Here is a 17,140-nt window from a genome sequence, read left to right as displayed (position 1 = left end):
ATAGGGTTTTTTATTTCGAGAAGGGCACTTGGTCAAGCACAGGTCTCTACCAAGGCCAAACATTTCAGATGATCATATTTGTGTTTGTTCATCTACCTGTTTGTTAGTCTGCATGCTACTTTCTGGTTCATGGAGGACGGCAAGCAGATTCTGATTCTGAGTGTGGAGTGTTCCATTGCTGTCTCGGTGACTTGATAATTTGCTGTATCTGCAAATTCAACCAGAGACAGAGACGTTCAAGCTGGCACCCTCACCTGTCCTCTGCTGAGACCCGGCCACACTACTCTCCCTCAATTATAGTCTTTCTATTCCTTCTTCAGTGTCTTGTTTTAACAAAGAAACACTTTAAGAGGCTTTGTAACTCCAAGTGCTGTGTGTGTATGTCTGTGTGTTGAATTTTTATCTGTGTGCGGATGTGGCCATAGGAATGAATGCTTCAGTGCTCTCTCTCCCCTGTTATTAGCCCAGCCCCGTCATTAAAGAGATGGTGAAGGGGTGCTTTGCGTGGGCCTTACCTTTATGTGCGTGCGTGTGTCCACCACCTTTACCATCTTTTCCATTTGTATTCCTACACTTTTCGGTCCATGCAGTGAAGACAAATGCCACTGCCATGTTATGCTAATCCCATGTGCATTTGACCTCAATCATTAATAATGCTTTACCGAAGCGTTCCCCAGATTGCTCAAACAGTGACATGCTAATTGAATAGGCTGTGAGTAGCATGAACTACATTCTCTTGTATACTGCAGGTCACATCTATCATGCAACACACCTTGAAAAAGTAAAAACTTTTGAAAAGCAGTCACGTCAGAGAAAGTAAACAACAGGTGATAAGACGTTTAGGATACCCTGTGTGTGTTTTACAGCCAACATTTTGCATCATCATTCACATGATTTACTTTGTTTGCTTTTCCATGTCTGCTAAGCTCCAATCATTCCACGTCTCAGTTCACACATCCCAGAATTGAGCACGTAATGAAATGATGTTAATGTAGGGAAGCTAAAAGGTCAACCGAAGCAGGTACTTGAGATGGTCCCATATTGACTTTGGGCTTTCTCTTCCACCTAACCTGTCCTTCTGGTTGTTTAACCCATTATAGGCAAATTGACAGCATGGATTTAGAATATTTCAAAGAAAAGTCAACAGAAACAACTCTTCTGTAACAGTGCAGGTGGCTTTAGCTTTGATGTCATGAATATTATTTTGTCTGATTCATCATTCAAAACAACACAGAAAGATAATATACACACGGACTGGTAGGGAGTGGCCAGGTTACACGGTGGTCATCCAGGTTTTTTTCTTTGCCCCATTGACTCAGAATTGGTGCTCCACTTTGAGCACAATACAGGGATTTGCACCAAACAAACACTCACATACACACTCCTGGATGCATGCAGGCTCAGGCCTGGTGAGCTTCAACAATGCAGATTCATCAGGAAAGAGAGCATGGTGTGGTGTGTTAGTGATGCTTACTCCCGAATGATCCAAACCACAAAGTCAAATTGCACAGGTGTGTGCTTTGCATATCATCCTTTCAATTTCCCTCCACTCATTTTCTCTCTCGTTGTTACTTCCGTTCGTGCCGTACTGTACTGCCGTGTGTGTCGTTCTCAGCAAGGTCAGCCATAATGATAAGCCTGGCGCATAGTACAAACGGCTCAGTCATAATAATAATAAAACACAACGGTCAGCGGAGGTGTATCATTTCCACCACTCAGCTTACTTACTACCTGCATAGCTATCAGTATTACAAGCCTCAAATCACCCATTGTCGTGTTATGAGTCATGGGAAATTCTGCCGCTAATATTCATTGACACACTTTGTGAGATGAAAACACAAGTTTGCGCTTGTTTGAGACAAATGCTGTGTGGTCATACAAAGAGAGAGCATCAACAAAAGCAGTTTTGCTTTTGTAATTTGTTTTTTTTCTAAAGCATTTTCAGCATCAGCACAGAGGCACACAATGGTTGACAAAGCAAGCGGGCTTTTACTTTGTACAGCTGCGTGTACATTCTATTCACTTCAGTTCCCAGAGCCACTCCCATAGAGAGTCAGTGTCAGTTGTCAGTGGCTTCGCAGTTCCAGGCCATTACACCTGAGGCGGGACAAGCTAAAGCTACATACACAATCTGATTTTATGTTACTTCTTGTCATAAACCTTGTTAACTCTTGTGCTTGGCAGTGTAACAGACGCCCATCCATGTCCGAAACATTAACTTGAAGCACACGGGGGCTGTAATTCACCAGGAATCCCCAGCTGCACGCACATGCTAAATCTACAATCGTAATTCACAACGTTTGAATCATGTTGGTCACTTTTGGTGCTCTTCAATGCTACAGAAGAAGTAATTGGAAGTTATGCTAATGGGCAAAGAACATATTGCTGTACTTACTGGTTCATGTTTACACAGGAAAATACACTGTATGCATTAAAAGGCTTGAATCAATCTTAATATAACTTTTTAATCATATATGGAACTTTATCCTGATTGGCTGTTGAGGTGTTCCGGGCATGTCCCACCAGCGCGAGGCCCCGGGGACGACTCAGGGTACGCTGGATAGACTATGTCTGTTGGCTGGCCTGGGAATGCCTTGGGATCCTGCTGAAGGAGCTGGTTGAAGTGGCTGGGGATAGGGAAGCCTGGGCTAAAGCCCCTGCTAAAGCTGCTGCCCCCGCGACCCGACCTCGGATAAGCGGCAGAAGATGGATGGATGGATCCTGATTGCCATTTAATAGGTTCTTCCTTGGCCAAAGCACCACCCATTCATAGAAATTGCCCAAGTGGTGTTTGTGTAATCCTGCTGAGTAAGGGCCTTTGCATAGAGCTCTGGGGTAAACTCGCACAGACTACGTTTGCATGCAGTCGGAATAAGGTCAAAAGTTCCAGTTTGTGAAAATCGGCAATGTCAAAATTCGGTCAATAAAAGATATTCATATCACTCACTCATTGGTTTTCTCCATGTTTGTTTACCATTGCTTGTGTATTTTCGCTGGGTTGCGCGCCAGACCCACGTGCTAATATACGCACATATAATGATATAAGTGAGTATATACACACAATGTGGCATTTTCACCATAGAGACAAAATAACGTGAAAACGCTGCAAATAAATACATATATTCAAGTTAGGCTTGCTTAGCAAGTGGCAACATAAGATGGCCGCCACACATACCAGTAGTTCCTGTCTCTAAAAGACCAAGATTCCTTGCCAATAGAGCATGTGAAGAATACAAACCAACGTTCCATTTAATAGAGGTATGATTGTATTTATATGGCCAAAAGGGGTAATTCAATGGTCTTATCCGGGAGCATATTCAGATTTTTACTCATTTTCGTGGCCTTTCGAAAAGGGTTATTGACTGAAAATGTGTCCAAAATCAGTTACCTCTGATTCTAATCAGTGAATATTTATATCCATTTAGTGTGTTATTTGTTGACCAGAGTCACTCTACAAAAAAACAAAGGAAGAGAAAGATAAGGCATTTCAAAGTAGCACAAGGCCAATAACCAGCACCACCATTTCATCATTTCATGCTATTTAGTAGCACAGCACAGTGGTTGAAATAATAACAGTGGCTCCGTGCCGTGCCTTGAGCTCCAGGTAATAAAATACTCTACATTTATTTTCCTCCTTCCCTGCTTGCACAAAGCTGGCAGCATGGAAGAAGAAACTGCAGAAGAAGCATGACACCAGGAAATGGAGGTTCAGAGTAGAAAAGAGGATTTGCAGCAGTGTGCGTTGTCCACCATATTGTGTTTGAGAAGCGTACTGTTTATTTGCCAGTCAAGAGTTAAAGTATGTCGTTTTGGCAGAAAGCGAAACCAATTGAAGCGTGTTGACCTTTGTTCCAGTCTGAAGCGGTTCCTTTGTGTCACTTTACTTTATCGCCTTCTGTCGACTTGTATATCATGTCAAGTTTTACAACCTTTAACTGTAAGAGTGTGTTTGTGTGAGAAGCAGAAACTTTTTCTTCTTGGTGCTACCCATAGTTGTGTTTTTCTCCCACTCCTTTCTGTGTACAGGCACATGTCTAATTAGGGCTAATTAGTTGAACAAAGAGGTGCAATAACATGGTCCACATCACTTCACAGATCTACCATGGAGATGTCTTTCTGAGATCTTCCACTCAAGCTCACAAACACACACAGTATTTATTTGCCTCACCCAACAGTACTGCTCCAAATCTGCACCTTGTATCATGTGGATGTTCATGTTATCTACAACAATTTTTAACTTTGCAATCCACTCTTCAGTTTTACGACAATGGTTGTAAATCTAGTGAAATTTATATTGAGCTAATCCGTCATTGTTATTTTATTGCTAACCTGGATATTCTGTTTCCGTTTCCAGAGACACTGATGGACACCAAGTGGGCCACTACAGAATTAGCATGGACTTCGCACCCTGAGACTGGGGTGAGTTTTTTTATTCAGCTTGTTTGATGTGTACAAGCATTTATTTATACACTTTTTCACCCTTACGCACGAAATTAAAGCTCCAGGTTTCCCACTATAGGATGATTGTGAACGGAAAACTGACTAGCTCAGCTTTGTCAAACACTAAGCTACCAATGCTCCAGACTGTAGCATATACTGCAAAACTCCTATGTGGAGTTGTCACAGCACAAGGACACTATAAAATGTGTATTCAGGATCAGTGTATTTTGAATGTGCCCAGTGGAATACAGTTGAACCTCGGAGTTTGAACGTCTCGGAACTCGTATAAATCAGACTTTGACCCAAAAAACTGAGAGAGAAAATGCCTCGGAGTTTGACCACATTCTCAGAGTCCGATCACCTAAGCAAAGCCGAACATACCTTGAACGCTTCATAATACCTAAAAAGCAAAAAACAGTATCTCAAGTTTAAACTCTGACGTGTTGCATGCACTACTAGACTCTCCCACACAAAGCACCTGTGACAGTTTCATTTTGTTTTCCAATGTGGTTTCCACAATGGGTTAAGCAGGAGGCCCAAAAAAGTTTTGACCTCTCCTCGACCATACTTCAAAGCCTACCAGCACTCCTCCCAATGCCTTTGTGTGGCCCTCTCACTGTGGCCCTTGTGCTCTGAAAGGTGGGGCCACCATTTTTATATTTTGTTTACACCCCAGTACATTGACAGGGAAATTCCACCCCAGCTGTTCCAAGTCATCCACCCTTTTTATTCTTGCTTTTCCTTTTTCTTTTAAGAAAAGCAACTCACCCTTAATGGAGCCAGATTACTCTAGCTGCAACAATCAGATCAGCCAAACCCCCACCATAGTTTCTACCTCCTCACAGCCGTCCATCTTCTTCTCCTTCTCTCGGACCCTCCTCCCCATCAATGCTTCAACGTGGCAGCAAAGGACCAATGAGACATAGCATATACATTCAAAAACACCTCCCTGAGCAACAGATGCGCCTTTTAAAATGATGGACAGTCTCTATAGTGCCTCCAGATTTTCAAAATCATCATTGCCAGAGCCTATGGAGTGTACATTACAAGCTTATTACCATCAAAGGTGCATGTTGTGCTCATTGACAAATGACTTTTTATGATAGACTTGTGTTTTAGATGTGCCAGTACAGTTGCTGACATGACATTGTGAAAAACTGAGACCAGGAAGCTATACAGAGAAATGTCAAATCCGGAACTGTAAAAAAAAAGCCTCAAAATAGACTCACTCACAGACTACACTACACTTTCCCGAGAGGCTCTCCTGGCTTGTCTGAGTCACGACGTCTCTGTCTTGTTTTACAATGTTGCACAAAACAACAACAAAAAAGGCAACACTAAATTCCCTCTGCTCACTTTTGGCATTACAAATCTAATAAAAGCAGACATATGATGCAGTATTCAAGGGGTCCTTGGTTTATGATGGAGTTCTGTTAATATGGTGGCAACATAACCCTTTTTTCTGTAAGTCCAATTGCAGGATCTTTTTAAAGGCATAATTTCCAATGCACCACTTATGGGATCTCATTAAATTGTGACGATTTATCCAATGTTATAGCTAGGGAGTGAGTGTTCTCAGCATTTATTAGTGATTAACGAATGTAATTTTGCCTATATGCAGATGTGTTACACTTTATGCAAGACATTGCCTTCTAAAATGTAAAAAAAAAAAAAAAAGTTTAATTGGTGGGAAGTACCAGTAATTGTAACGATTAGTAATTAGGGGTGTGCCTCTGCCTACAAAAGACGTTTCAGTATTGTTTTTGATACGTCGGGTGCAAAACGATTCAAGTTTGGCTCAATTTGAAAGTGGAACGATTAGATTCTGTTCGATTCAGAGAGATAACGATTCAATATGGTATAGATCAATTTGAGAAAGTATGATTCAGTTAGTTTTTGTCATTTTATATATCTTTTAATGAACTTGTCAGTACTGTAAATGTGAAATTTCCTTCCTCCTATATCGCTCCAAAAAAAGACGATTCGATACATATCGCAATATATTTGTGGAATGATTTGGTTCGATTTGATACACTCGCATCTTTTAAATTAAACAACAAACGACAACTTTCCATTTCAAACCGGTGTTTGGTGTACCCTTTTTAGTTATTAGTTATAAAGTTGCAACTAAGCAGACCATTTTTTGTCGGGTGCTTTTGGCGGGCTTATCTGCTATGTTCATTTCAGCAACATTGCAACAGTACTTATAGAAGTGTTAATATTCGTAAATATTTACTTCTCGTTTCATTTCAACCTCTATTCACTCAAACTAATTTACTTCAGTCATACATTTGAAACGATCATGTAAACATGTTCCATCGCTGTGTATGTCTGTTAACCTTTCCGTAAACACACATATGAAGTACAGTATATTGTTCTGTACAAACCCATAGTAACACACAAATACTTTGCTCTTTGCGGTGAGTGATGTACAACACTTAAATAACTCTCCCATTGGCATTGCTTGCTTTTAGCCATCCGACCGGCCTACCAGATGATTATAGCTCCGTTCTTCTGCAGAACTTGCTTCTTGCCAGACCATAGTTTTAATCCCAGGGCTGAGCTATGACCACCTAGTCCGTCTACCTCAGAGCCCCTCGGGTCTTTGATGAATAGCTCTGTCCCATTCACATCCATATTTTAGCCTTTGTTCACATGTGCAGCAATTAAAAGGAAACAACTCGAGCTGGAGTTGGGCAGTGATACATTTTAAATGTTCCTATGTGAACCTCATTACTAAGTGCTTTTCATTTATTGCATATAAGACCCTTCTTTATTTACTTCTCCTAAACTTGCACAATAAAAAAAATCCTTCTCTAAACAGAAGGTCAAAGGGCCAATCTGATGCTTTAGATAAGGTATAATAAAAGTAACATTCTTCATCCTTAAGGATTAATTACTAAACCAGAACATTAACACATAAAACATTTGGAGTTGCCTTTGTGGTTTAAATGTGCAGTGCAAATAAACGATAGCTAAGCTGACTAAATGAACACACGCTGTTGTGTGGTAAGCAGAGCAGGTCCCCAGCACAGACACACTATACTCACAGGAATTGCCGTTTGAAGTCAGACCGTTTAATTGTGGTGTCCTCATTCGCGACTAGAAATTGCATTAGATTACAGTGTCTCACACAAAAGCTTTTTACAGCCCGGTTTGCGTTCACTCATTTAATGAAGCTGGTAATCAAAGTTTAGAAAATTTGAATCCAGTTTTGTCCTTAGTAATTCACCCCGAGGGTACTGCAGTAGCATTGAAAGATGTAGAGAAATGAGACAAACAAGAAGCATGGAGGTTTTCTGTCGCAGGGTGTCCAAAATAATTGCACTTAAATTCAAGCGTAATTGGTTATGAAGCAATGTTTATGTTCCCTCCAAACAGGTAACTAATTGTGCTAAATGTGCAGCAGTGACTGTGGGTTAAGGTGTCAGGCTGCTGTAATTGTGATGAATCTGCAGTTCTCATGTTTTTTCCACACTAACTAAGGAAACATTCAATCACGGGCCACTTCATTAGATATACCTAGTAATGTTTTGTTTGAATCTGGCTGTGCTGTAACAAAATAAGAAAGGTCAACTTGCGTTGGGTCTAACACCGGCGACCGCAGTGTTAGGATTGTAGGACTACATTTCCCATGATTCGTAGACACGAAAGCAGGAAGTAGTTCTAGTTCCCGTGTGGCGTTGTAGATGAGAATGAGAACGCAAACTGAATGTGAAATAGGAAGGAATTTAACAGTTAAATTCCCTTTTAATGGGTTTATCGTATGAATCGCTGTCAACTGTGTGATTGACATATACATGGGAGAAAAAAAAACGGAAGTCACTTGAAACCGAAGGCTCAAATATGAGACTGTCCCGGTCAATGGTGGCGTTTCCATCCATTCATTTTTATTCAAATTTTCAAGAAATGCGAAAATAAAACTGAATGGAAATGCTAGAATTCGAAAAAAAGGGCCCAAAATTAGCAAAAAAGGAAATTGCAAATTTTTGCTATGGAAACAGGCTTTGCAAATAAATGCTGACAATACCGGATACACTTCGCACATTTTGACCAGATATTACGTCACACGTATGTTTGTAGGCACAAAGCAATGGCGGACGATAAAGTAAGGTATGTTTGAGGGGACGACGAAACAGAAATAATTTTGGAATTAATTAAAGAAGCGAATATTAATGCAATTTTAGATGGAAAACAGCAAAGAAACGCTACGGTTCATCAAGACTTACAAAAGCAAACTCATATGACGACATCGCACGGCGCAGTCGCTTCCTGTTTTTCTGGTGGATCCCATCTTTATGGTGTATACCTCCACCTACATCGGCAAAGTCCCCTCTCAATATTCGCAAAAGAAAAACAGATGGCATAAATCGCATGTCCGTTTTGTGCATTTTCAGTAAATTTGCTTAAAAATTTCGAAACAATGGATGGAAACCTGACTAATGCCTGTTCACCATAAGTTAACGTACACATAACAATCATTTTGTCTAACCCTGATTGTGTTTCTCTCTTTTTAGTGGGAAGAAGTGAGTGGCTATGATGATGCCATGAATCCCATCCGGACGTACCAAGTATGTAATGTAAGAGAACTCAACCAGAATAACTGGCTACGCAGTGACTTTATCCCAAGGAAGGATGTGCTGCGCGTATATGTGGAGATGAAATTCACAGTGCGCGACTGCAACAGCATCCCAAACATCCCAGGCTCCTGCAAAGAGACCTTCAACCTCTTCTATTATGAGTCTGACTCGGACTCAGCCACGGCAACCAGTCCGTTCTGGATGGAAAACCCATATGTGAAAGTGGACACCATTGCCCCAGATACAAGCTTTTCCAAGCTCGATTCCGGACTGGTTAACACTAAAGTCAGAAGTTTTGGGCCCTTGTCCAAAGCTGGGTTCTACTTGGCCTTCCAGGACCTTGGGGCTTGCATGTCACTCATCTCTGTGAGGGTTTTTTATAAGAAATGCTCCACCACCATTGCAAACTTTGCAGTTTTTCCCGAAACAGCAACTGGAGCTGAGGCAACTTCTTTGGTGATTGCACCTGGAACTTGTGTCCCCAATGCCTTGGAGGTGTCTGTGCCACTAAAGCTGTACTGCAATGGAGATGGAGAATGGATGGTTCCCGTGGGTGCCTGCACCTGCTCGGCTGGTTTTGAACCGGCTATGAAGGATACACAATGCCAAGGTTAGTATTTACATCTGACTGTAGCAATAGATGAGGCAAAATCTTACAAATTTACGAGGACTGCACAATAAATGTTTTCCAAATTACATTATAGTCTATCTTTTTTTTTCTCTTTAAAAAAAAAAATCTTTTTAGCTTTACTAAAAGTCCATACTATTCAGTCAGAAAGTTTCAACCTGAAATTTATATTAGTGTTTGAAATTGCCCTACTGAAAATATTTCTAGACAAGAAAATACAGTAAAAATGTCTGACTATAAAAAAAGAAAGCCAATTGTGCAGTCATATTTTAATTGTTTCGTAAAAGGATTAACCTGCAAAACAATTGCTCTTCAAACCTTTTTTTTAATTCAAACTATATATAAATATAGTTAGAATCCAAGTGACAAAGAACTGTATTCTGAGGAATTATGCAACATTATTAACATTATCCAATGTCTGCAAAATAGAACAATCCACTTTAGATGACACTGTCGGTAGGAGTTTGCCCTTTGACCTTGGTTTATCCCAGCACCTGGTTGCTAAATAAATAGAAATGCAGGAGTGGCTGCTTATTTATGAAAGCAGGGAGGTCCCTGATGATACTTTCAAGGCTGATGGAGAACGCAGCGAGTTCACAGAGGTTGAGAGCAAGGTGAATTTAGCCAAGCAAGGCCTCGGCTGAAATGGAGTGCAGGTGACAGCAGGAGAGGGAAGGATAAATGGAAAGTGTGTGTTGAGGGGTATGGGGGCGTAAAATTAGGCTCGGGTTGTGTAGGACAAATAGAGACAGTAGGATGAGATAAGGGGGGAGCTGGCAAAGTTATTGACGAGCAGATGTGATGGAGACTTGCCTGTGTATGCACACTGTGCAATTTCAGCACAACCACTTTGCTGTTAGGGTTCAGAATACTCTTCTTTTTTTTTTTGCAGTGGCATGAAAACTGTCATGTTCCTCTGAAACTAGGGCAAACAGAATTTCACAATTAAAAACTGGAAGACTATCATTTAAGTGAAAATCAAATATACAATAAATTCTCACCATTATAACCGATGTAATCGCTAGTCAATCAAATAGCTAATCTTGCTATTTTAGTGGACAGTTCAACAGTGCTAAACAAGGCAATGCATCCAACCTTATCCAACCTTTTTTTGCTGAAATGTCTGATTAAAGACAAAAAAAAAGTTCTCAAAATCAAACAGGTTTTGCAATTGTGAGCTAACTCTTGTATTGGATCTCATCTACCAAAACAAGTGACCAGCTAGCGTCACTACATTGTATTGTGAACGGTTAGAAGCTAATTTACTCTTGGCAGCAGATGGTCAAGACCCCAAAGACTGGACACTATTTAACCAAGCTTCACTGGTTCAGACTTTTTTGTATCCTCAGTTTTTATTTTACTCAATAATACGTTCACCTCCAATGATTTTTTTTTGTTTTACCCCCGTTTCCCATCTAACGGACAATGTCTCCTTTATCTCCCTATTTTTTCTCCCGCTCACTCTACTACCCCACCCCACCTCATTTCATTCTAATCTGAAGGCCGTTTCTCTCATTAATACACCATCCGATTTACAGTAAGGACGCGTGCATTGCTATTAATCGATGAGCTTCTCCTTTCCTTTCCACTCATTTGCTTTGCTATTTCATTTTCTCTTTGCGCCAGACTTTTCCAATTTTCACCATTGGTTTTAATCAGCTTCTTAAGCTCTACGTTCTGCATGAGAGGATAAGACACAGGAGAGTGAGGAGGAAGGGGGGAACGCTTGCGGGATTAACATTTTCACTGCCTCCACATCTTCTCCCTCCCTTTTTTTCTACCCCCTTGTCTCTTTCTTTCTCATTCTTTAGTTGGTTCCTTAGGGGAAAATGGATAAAAGGCAGAGGATGACCTCTTTACTCGCAAGAAGTGATTGATCAGCACTTTAAAACACGGCGAAAAAGCTTAATTTAATGGGGACGCTGCCTCAACCTCTTTGATTTGGCTAACATGTTGAAAATCCTATACTTCTTCTCACTCCCTTGAGTTGGGAAATTGCTTTTGGTTTTCTTTGTGTTGGTGTGAACTAAAATGAACCTGCAGTGCCTCACAGCCGATTGGTGGCCATGCCAGGAGCTGCCTGCTATATGTCAAGGTCATTTTTATGTGTTTATCTAGCGCTACTTCCTTTTAGCCAGTGGTGTGGATAACTTTGATTAATGGTTGAAGAACAAACACACTCAGTGCTAATGTACACGACTTAGCAAACTGGCGGCCATGTGCTAATATTGAGTTTTGGAGAAAAGGAACGCAGCAGCAGGAGCAATAAGTCGTCCGCTCCCGTGACCTCCAACCTTTTAACAGGAAGTCCAAACCAAAATAAATCAAACGCAGAAGCCACAGTGAGATACAATTTTATGCAGCTGGGTCTGTGACAGTCCTGAGTCCTGACTGAGCCGCATTATTTTCTTGCTGTATAACATATTCTTTTGAAAAGTCATATCTTAATGAGACAATTACTCAAAGATACACACTTTACCTGCATGTCTGCAATATACTGTATAATTTGTTTAAAGTATGGCCTGACCTTCAAACATCCCCCAAAATAATCAGCCAAATGGCCAATGTTTGCCTTTGGTTTTTACCTTTATGTACTCTGTAACCATTTAGAGGATTTGCCCACAAAGTAACAATGGAATCATTATTTACACATCAACTATAGAATAACTTTATATCATAATAAAATCTATTAATAAAGTCATAATACGGACCGATCATTCAAAACAAAATATATAGTATTTATATATATTTTTTTAATTAACCAGCCAGTTACTTGTTAGTCAGTAAGTGTTATCAGTATTTTTTCTGCCAAAATTGGTATAGGCATCAGCCGAAAAAAAAAAAATATCGTCGGGTCTTCCTTTAAAATTAGCTTTAAAAAAACTACTTAAAACACATCTATCAAATGTAGCAAAAATCAATCACCAAAGCTTCACCTGTGCAATTGCTAGCCAAATCTTAGTTATTTTCTTAAAAAATGCAAGTAGGATGTTAGTGAAAAAGATGCAGTAATGATTTGAGGTCAGACTGGGTTAAAATACATTTTCAGTTAGGGTTAGGGAAACATGAGTCTCATTCCGTGTGAATTTACACCAATGGACGTTAACAAACACAAGCTTAACCAATTACTGTAGAGAAGATGCGAGTCATGCGATCTCAAACAGTCTTTCAAATGTAGGCCAGATGATTGCAAAAGCATAGTTGCGGAATTAAATTGTACCGCTAATCCTTTCAAAATGTTACTTTCATTCACGGAAGATACTGATCCATTTTTCCAATTTGGAAAATGGGACATATGTTTGACCAAAAATGATTGTACATAATTCTGTAATATTCAAATTCTTTTCAGAAACAGTAAATCAGGATTAGTCATACTTTTGTTTTCCATCTTTCTTAGCTTGCAGCCCTGGCACCTTCAAGTACAAGCAAGGGGAAGGCTTGTGCTTGCCTTGTCCCACGAACAGCCGTGCCAGTGCCGGAGCGGCAAGCGTTTGCTCCTGTCGGAACGGTTATTACCGCTCGGACACGGACACACCTGACTCCACATGCACAAGTAAGTGGCGATTGTTTTTATTTTCATATGTATCCTTCTGACCTTTTCTCCATTTGCCATGAACGAGCCTGTCACAGTTGATCCTGGGATGAAAAGTGATTGGCAATTAATTTTGGTCACGGTCATGGTCACGAGGCCTTCACTTCCCTCGTGGATTTTGGGCCATCAGTAAGTGTTATCACCACTCGGACCAGGAGTTTGTTCCCACCAGGGCACACAGAAGACAAACACTTCTGCTTGTTTTCCCACTGTTATCTAAAACGTTATCATCCTGGCCCAGCTGCCTTCAAAGAGAAGTCTATCTCTCCTCAGTGTTTTTTTACAGACTGACTACGCTTTTTATTAAATGCAAACATGCACACATCGGAGCAGATGCATTCACTGGAGACCTGTGAAGAATCTGCATTTCCTGTCTGTTGCTGGTGTGAGGTGGTTAGTGGGGTGGTGTACGGGGATGTGTGTTCCCCAGCGCAATGAAAGATAAGGTTCTGGTAATTGGATAAGAAATGCCAATAGATTCTTTCACTTGTCCTCCGTCCCTAATTACACACCCTGTGTGTGTGTAAAAGTCAACTTGCAATTCAAATTTAAACATTTATTTTCTACTGAACTGGTGGAACAGGCTCATTAAAAAGAAGAAAAATCTCTTCCAATTAATGTGTGAAAACAATACCACAACAAAAGGGAGCATTTGTGGGTCACAAGTTGATTGCAAATACAATTGAATACATTTTAAATTAAAGTGTAATGAAGCAATCGGAACTCTTATTGTCTCGTACATGACTGCAGTGTGAAAACGACAAATTTGAGTACACCTATTATGCACGGAGATTTATTTCAGACTCATTCCCAACCTATTTTCCTCATCCCATCACGTCTTTTGCAGCTGTTCCCTCCTCCCCACGCAATGTCATCTCCAGCGTGAATGAAACCTCGCTGGTCCTGGAATGGAGTGAACCGCGGGATCTGGGCGGCCGCGATGACACCTTTTACAACGTCATCTGTAAGAAGTGCCTGCCTGAACGGGGAATGTGCTCCCGCTGCGATGACAATGTGGATATCTCACCACGCCACCTGGGTTTGACCCAGCGTAGAGTGGCGGTGCGCAACCTGCAAGCCCATACACAGTACAGCTTTGAGATCCAGGCTGTCAATGGCGTTTCCAACAAAAGTCCGTACACACCTCAGTTTTCTGCTGTCAACATCACCACTAATCAGGCCGGTAGGTGCAACTGTGTAGTTCTGACGATACTTAATCTTCCACAATTTCCTTCTGTATCAATAAAGTGTCCACATATCTAGTAGAGCTGTGGTAATGGAGAAAATCTTATATCCCTATATTAGCCAATATAGTATTTTTTCCCCTTAAAATCACATAAAGTAATGCCTATTATCTCAATTTATTTAAAAAAGACATACAGTGTATTATATTGAAAACACACACACGCACACACACAAAATATATTAATACAACTAAAATAGAACACAGACATGCAGTGGCCGAAATAATACAGTTACCAATATCTGCGAGTATAAACATTTATCAAGGCATGCATTAAAGCGCAAACCATTAAAATGAATGTCTACAACCAGTAGAATAACTAATAAACTGTTTTAGAGGTTGACTTTTTTTTTTTTTGAGAGGTTGACTTTTCTGAGGGTTTACTCAATTGTGGTGTCTGTCTGAATACTAAGGGTGCTGCTGTGTAAAAAGAGTTTGTAGATCAGAAATGAAAAAGATGAAAGAGATGAAGAAGAAAGTAGTAGTGTGGATAAACAAGTAAACATACTGAATTCAGTGGTGCCAAACATACGGCATGCGGGCCAGAACCTTCCCGTCAATGGGTCCAATCTGGTCCATGAGGACAGAACACAAACTGCAGTTTTTCACTACAATTAACCGTTGTCGGTAATTTTGTCCACTGGAGGACTCACTGATGACCACTTAAATGACATTCTGAAATTTGGTTGTTACTCAGGATTTGAGGATTTTTTTTTGCACTCATTTATGTTAAGAAATTTCACATCATATGAGTAATTATTTGAAAAAACAACAACAACAATATATATATATATATATATATAGATGTTGACCTTTCATTATTTATAGTTTATTAAACTGGTACAACCCACTTGAGATCAAAATTTAGGTGAAAGAGGCCCCTGAATTATAATGACCTGATGTAATTGGATGCTATGTTAGCTCTGCATGCTGAACTGTAAATAAAGTAAAAAAAAATAATAATTCAAGTCTGCCTATTCAGAATACCATAGTTCTAGCGACCAAGTCACACCGCCCGGTGGCGCAGCCAGTAACTGGAGACCGAACCAAATTGACAACTTTTAGCAGTGGATGACTTGGTCCGTACCAGCTGCAAACTAATATGAATTAAATATTGCAGGACATTTTGATCATTTTGAAAGCACCTTGTGAAAGACAAGAGGCAAATGTAAAAACAAAAAACATAGGTTAAGTAGAAAATCCAAAAATGCAAGCTCTACTCTCGAGCCTAACCTGTTCTGCTAAAATATATACTTTGTAAAGGACGTTTATCACAAGCACAGCTTGCTTTGTTCGACCACCACTCCAAGTGGCAATAGGGAGTGTATTCAACATGTTGAACCCTCAATATTCTAGTAGCCAACTGTTCCTAGCACACTGTTTCACCAGCCTACAGCAACAGCAGTAACTAGGTCAAGGCAATCAGTCATTCTTTTGTTTTGTTTGTGTTTGAAGAGAAGATTGCTGGATTTAAAAATAAATTATTATTATTAAACTATATTATATGTAAGAATTATTATTATTATTATTATTATTATTATTATTATTATTATTATTATATGTAAGAATCTGGCTTGGTATACTTGATGGTGACAGTCTGTCGAAATGGCTTTTGTTAAGGTTTCTCTGGCCTTTTAAATTCAACTTTGGTTTAGTCGCTTGGTTAAATTTGCTCTTTCTGTAGGCTTAGACAACATAAAGGATTATTTGTGTCCCCATCCCCCTCATCATCTTCTCTCTGTGATCTTGTCCTTTACCCTTGAGCCTCTAAAAAATGCTATGGGAATGCCTTCTCTTCTTGGGTCTTGGATCCAAGGGTTCAGATTCTTATGTTAGGCCCTCATTGTTTTATGAAGGGTACTACACTACGAAGACAGAAACCAGTGTGTATTCATGGTAGCCAAGGTCAGATCAGAGCAGGAGGAGAGGAAAAGAGGAGCAAGAGTGGATCATCTGTGATTAGATTATTACCGGTATAGACCCCAAGACCTTCCCCACATGTGCATTCAACTTTAAGAACCAAAATAAATACAAGGGTGGTGATAAGCCGCGGAGGCCACCTCCATGGTTACTTCTACATCTGCTCCTGCAGGACAGAGCCTAATCCCCTGGCAGGAGTAAGTAGGGGATCTACCCTGGAAGCATTGTCTTTTGAAAAAGAAAGAGGTGTGGTGGAGGTCTGGGATAGGGTGGGCTTGCATGGGAGGGAGACAGAAAAAAGGCTTTGGGGAAGCAAAGGAGGGGAGAGGAGAACAGAAGGATGCCTGGCCCCAGACACAAGCTGGATTTGGAGTAGAAAAATGCAAGGGGTTGGGGATCAAAGAACAAAAAAACTGGGGTTTGCATCTCCTGTTTTAACAAGAGCCTGCCAGGCTTGTGTGTTGGTGAGTAAAGTGAGAAAGTTTAAGACAAAGGGGTGATACTGCACTGCAATGGTGATACAAATTTAAGATTGACAGATGGCAAAATGTCAAAGGAAGGTTTAAGTGTGGAAAAGGGGAGCAGTTTTAAGACTCATAGTGAGACAGCTGAAGTTATGAAACAACGGACCTGAATGTAGGAGAGAGTGAGTCAGATGTTCAGATCATGCTTGAACTGAGAAGAGAGGGGAGAGAGGCCAAGATAGAGAGATCACTTTCTGGAACTTGAAAAGGCAA

General features: G+C 40.4%; 1 protein-coding gene across 11 annotated transcripts in view; it reads left to right on the top strand.

Annotated features, from left to right (window-relative positions):
- ephb3b (eph receptor B3b) overlaps positions 1-17,140 on the top strand; it is a 66,072-nt gene that overhangs the window by 28,433 nt on the left and 20,499 nt on the right. For all 11 annotated transcript variants that reach the window (XM_086088301.1, XM_086088291.1, XM_086088299.1 and 8 more), the window contains exons 2-5: positions 4,355-4,419; positions 8,958-9,630; positions 13,046-13,201; positions 14,088-14,423. In XM_086088301.1, the coding sequence (XP_085944427.1) occupies positions 4,355-4,419; positions 8,958-9,630; positions 13,046-13,201; positions 14,088-14,423 (1,230 nt within the window). The remainder of the gene's footprint in view (positions 1-4,354; positions 4,420-8,957; positions 9,631-13,045; positions 13,202-14,087; positions 14,424-17,140) is intronic.

This window comes from Leptonotus elevatus, chromosome 11, assembly GCF_054856555.1.
Source record: "Leptonotus elevatus isolate MCC_2025b chromosome 11, RoL_Lele_1.0, whole genome shotgun sequence".
NCBI classification, from domain to species: domain Eukaryota; kingdom Metazoa; phylum Chordata; class Actinopteri; order Syngnathiformes; family Syngnathidae; genus Leptonotus; species Leptonotus elevatus.
The sequence above is the reverse complement of the archived record's forward strand: the minus strand, read 5'-3'. Positions and strand labels throughout refer to the sequence as shown.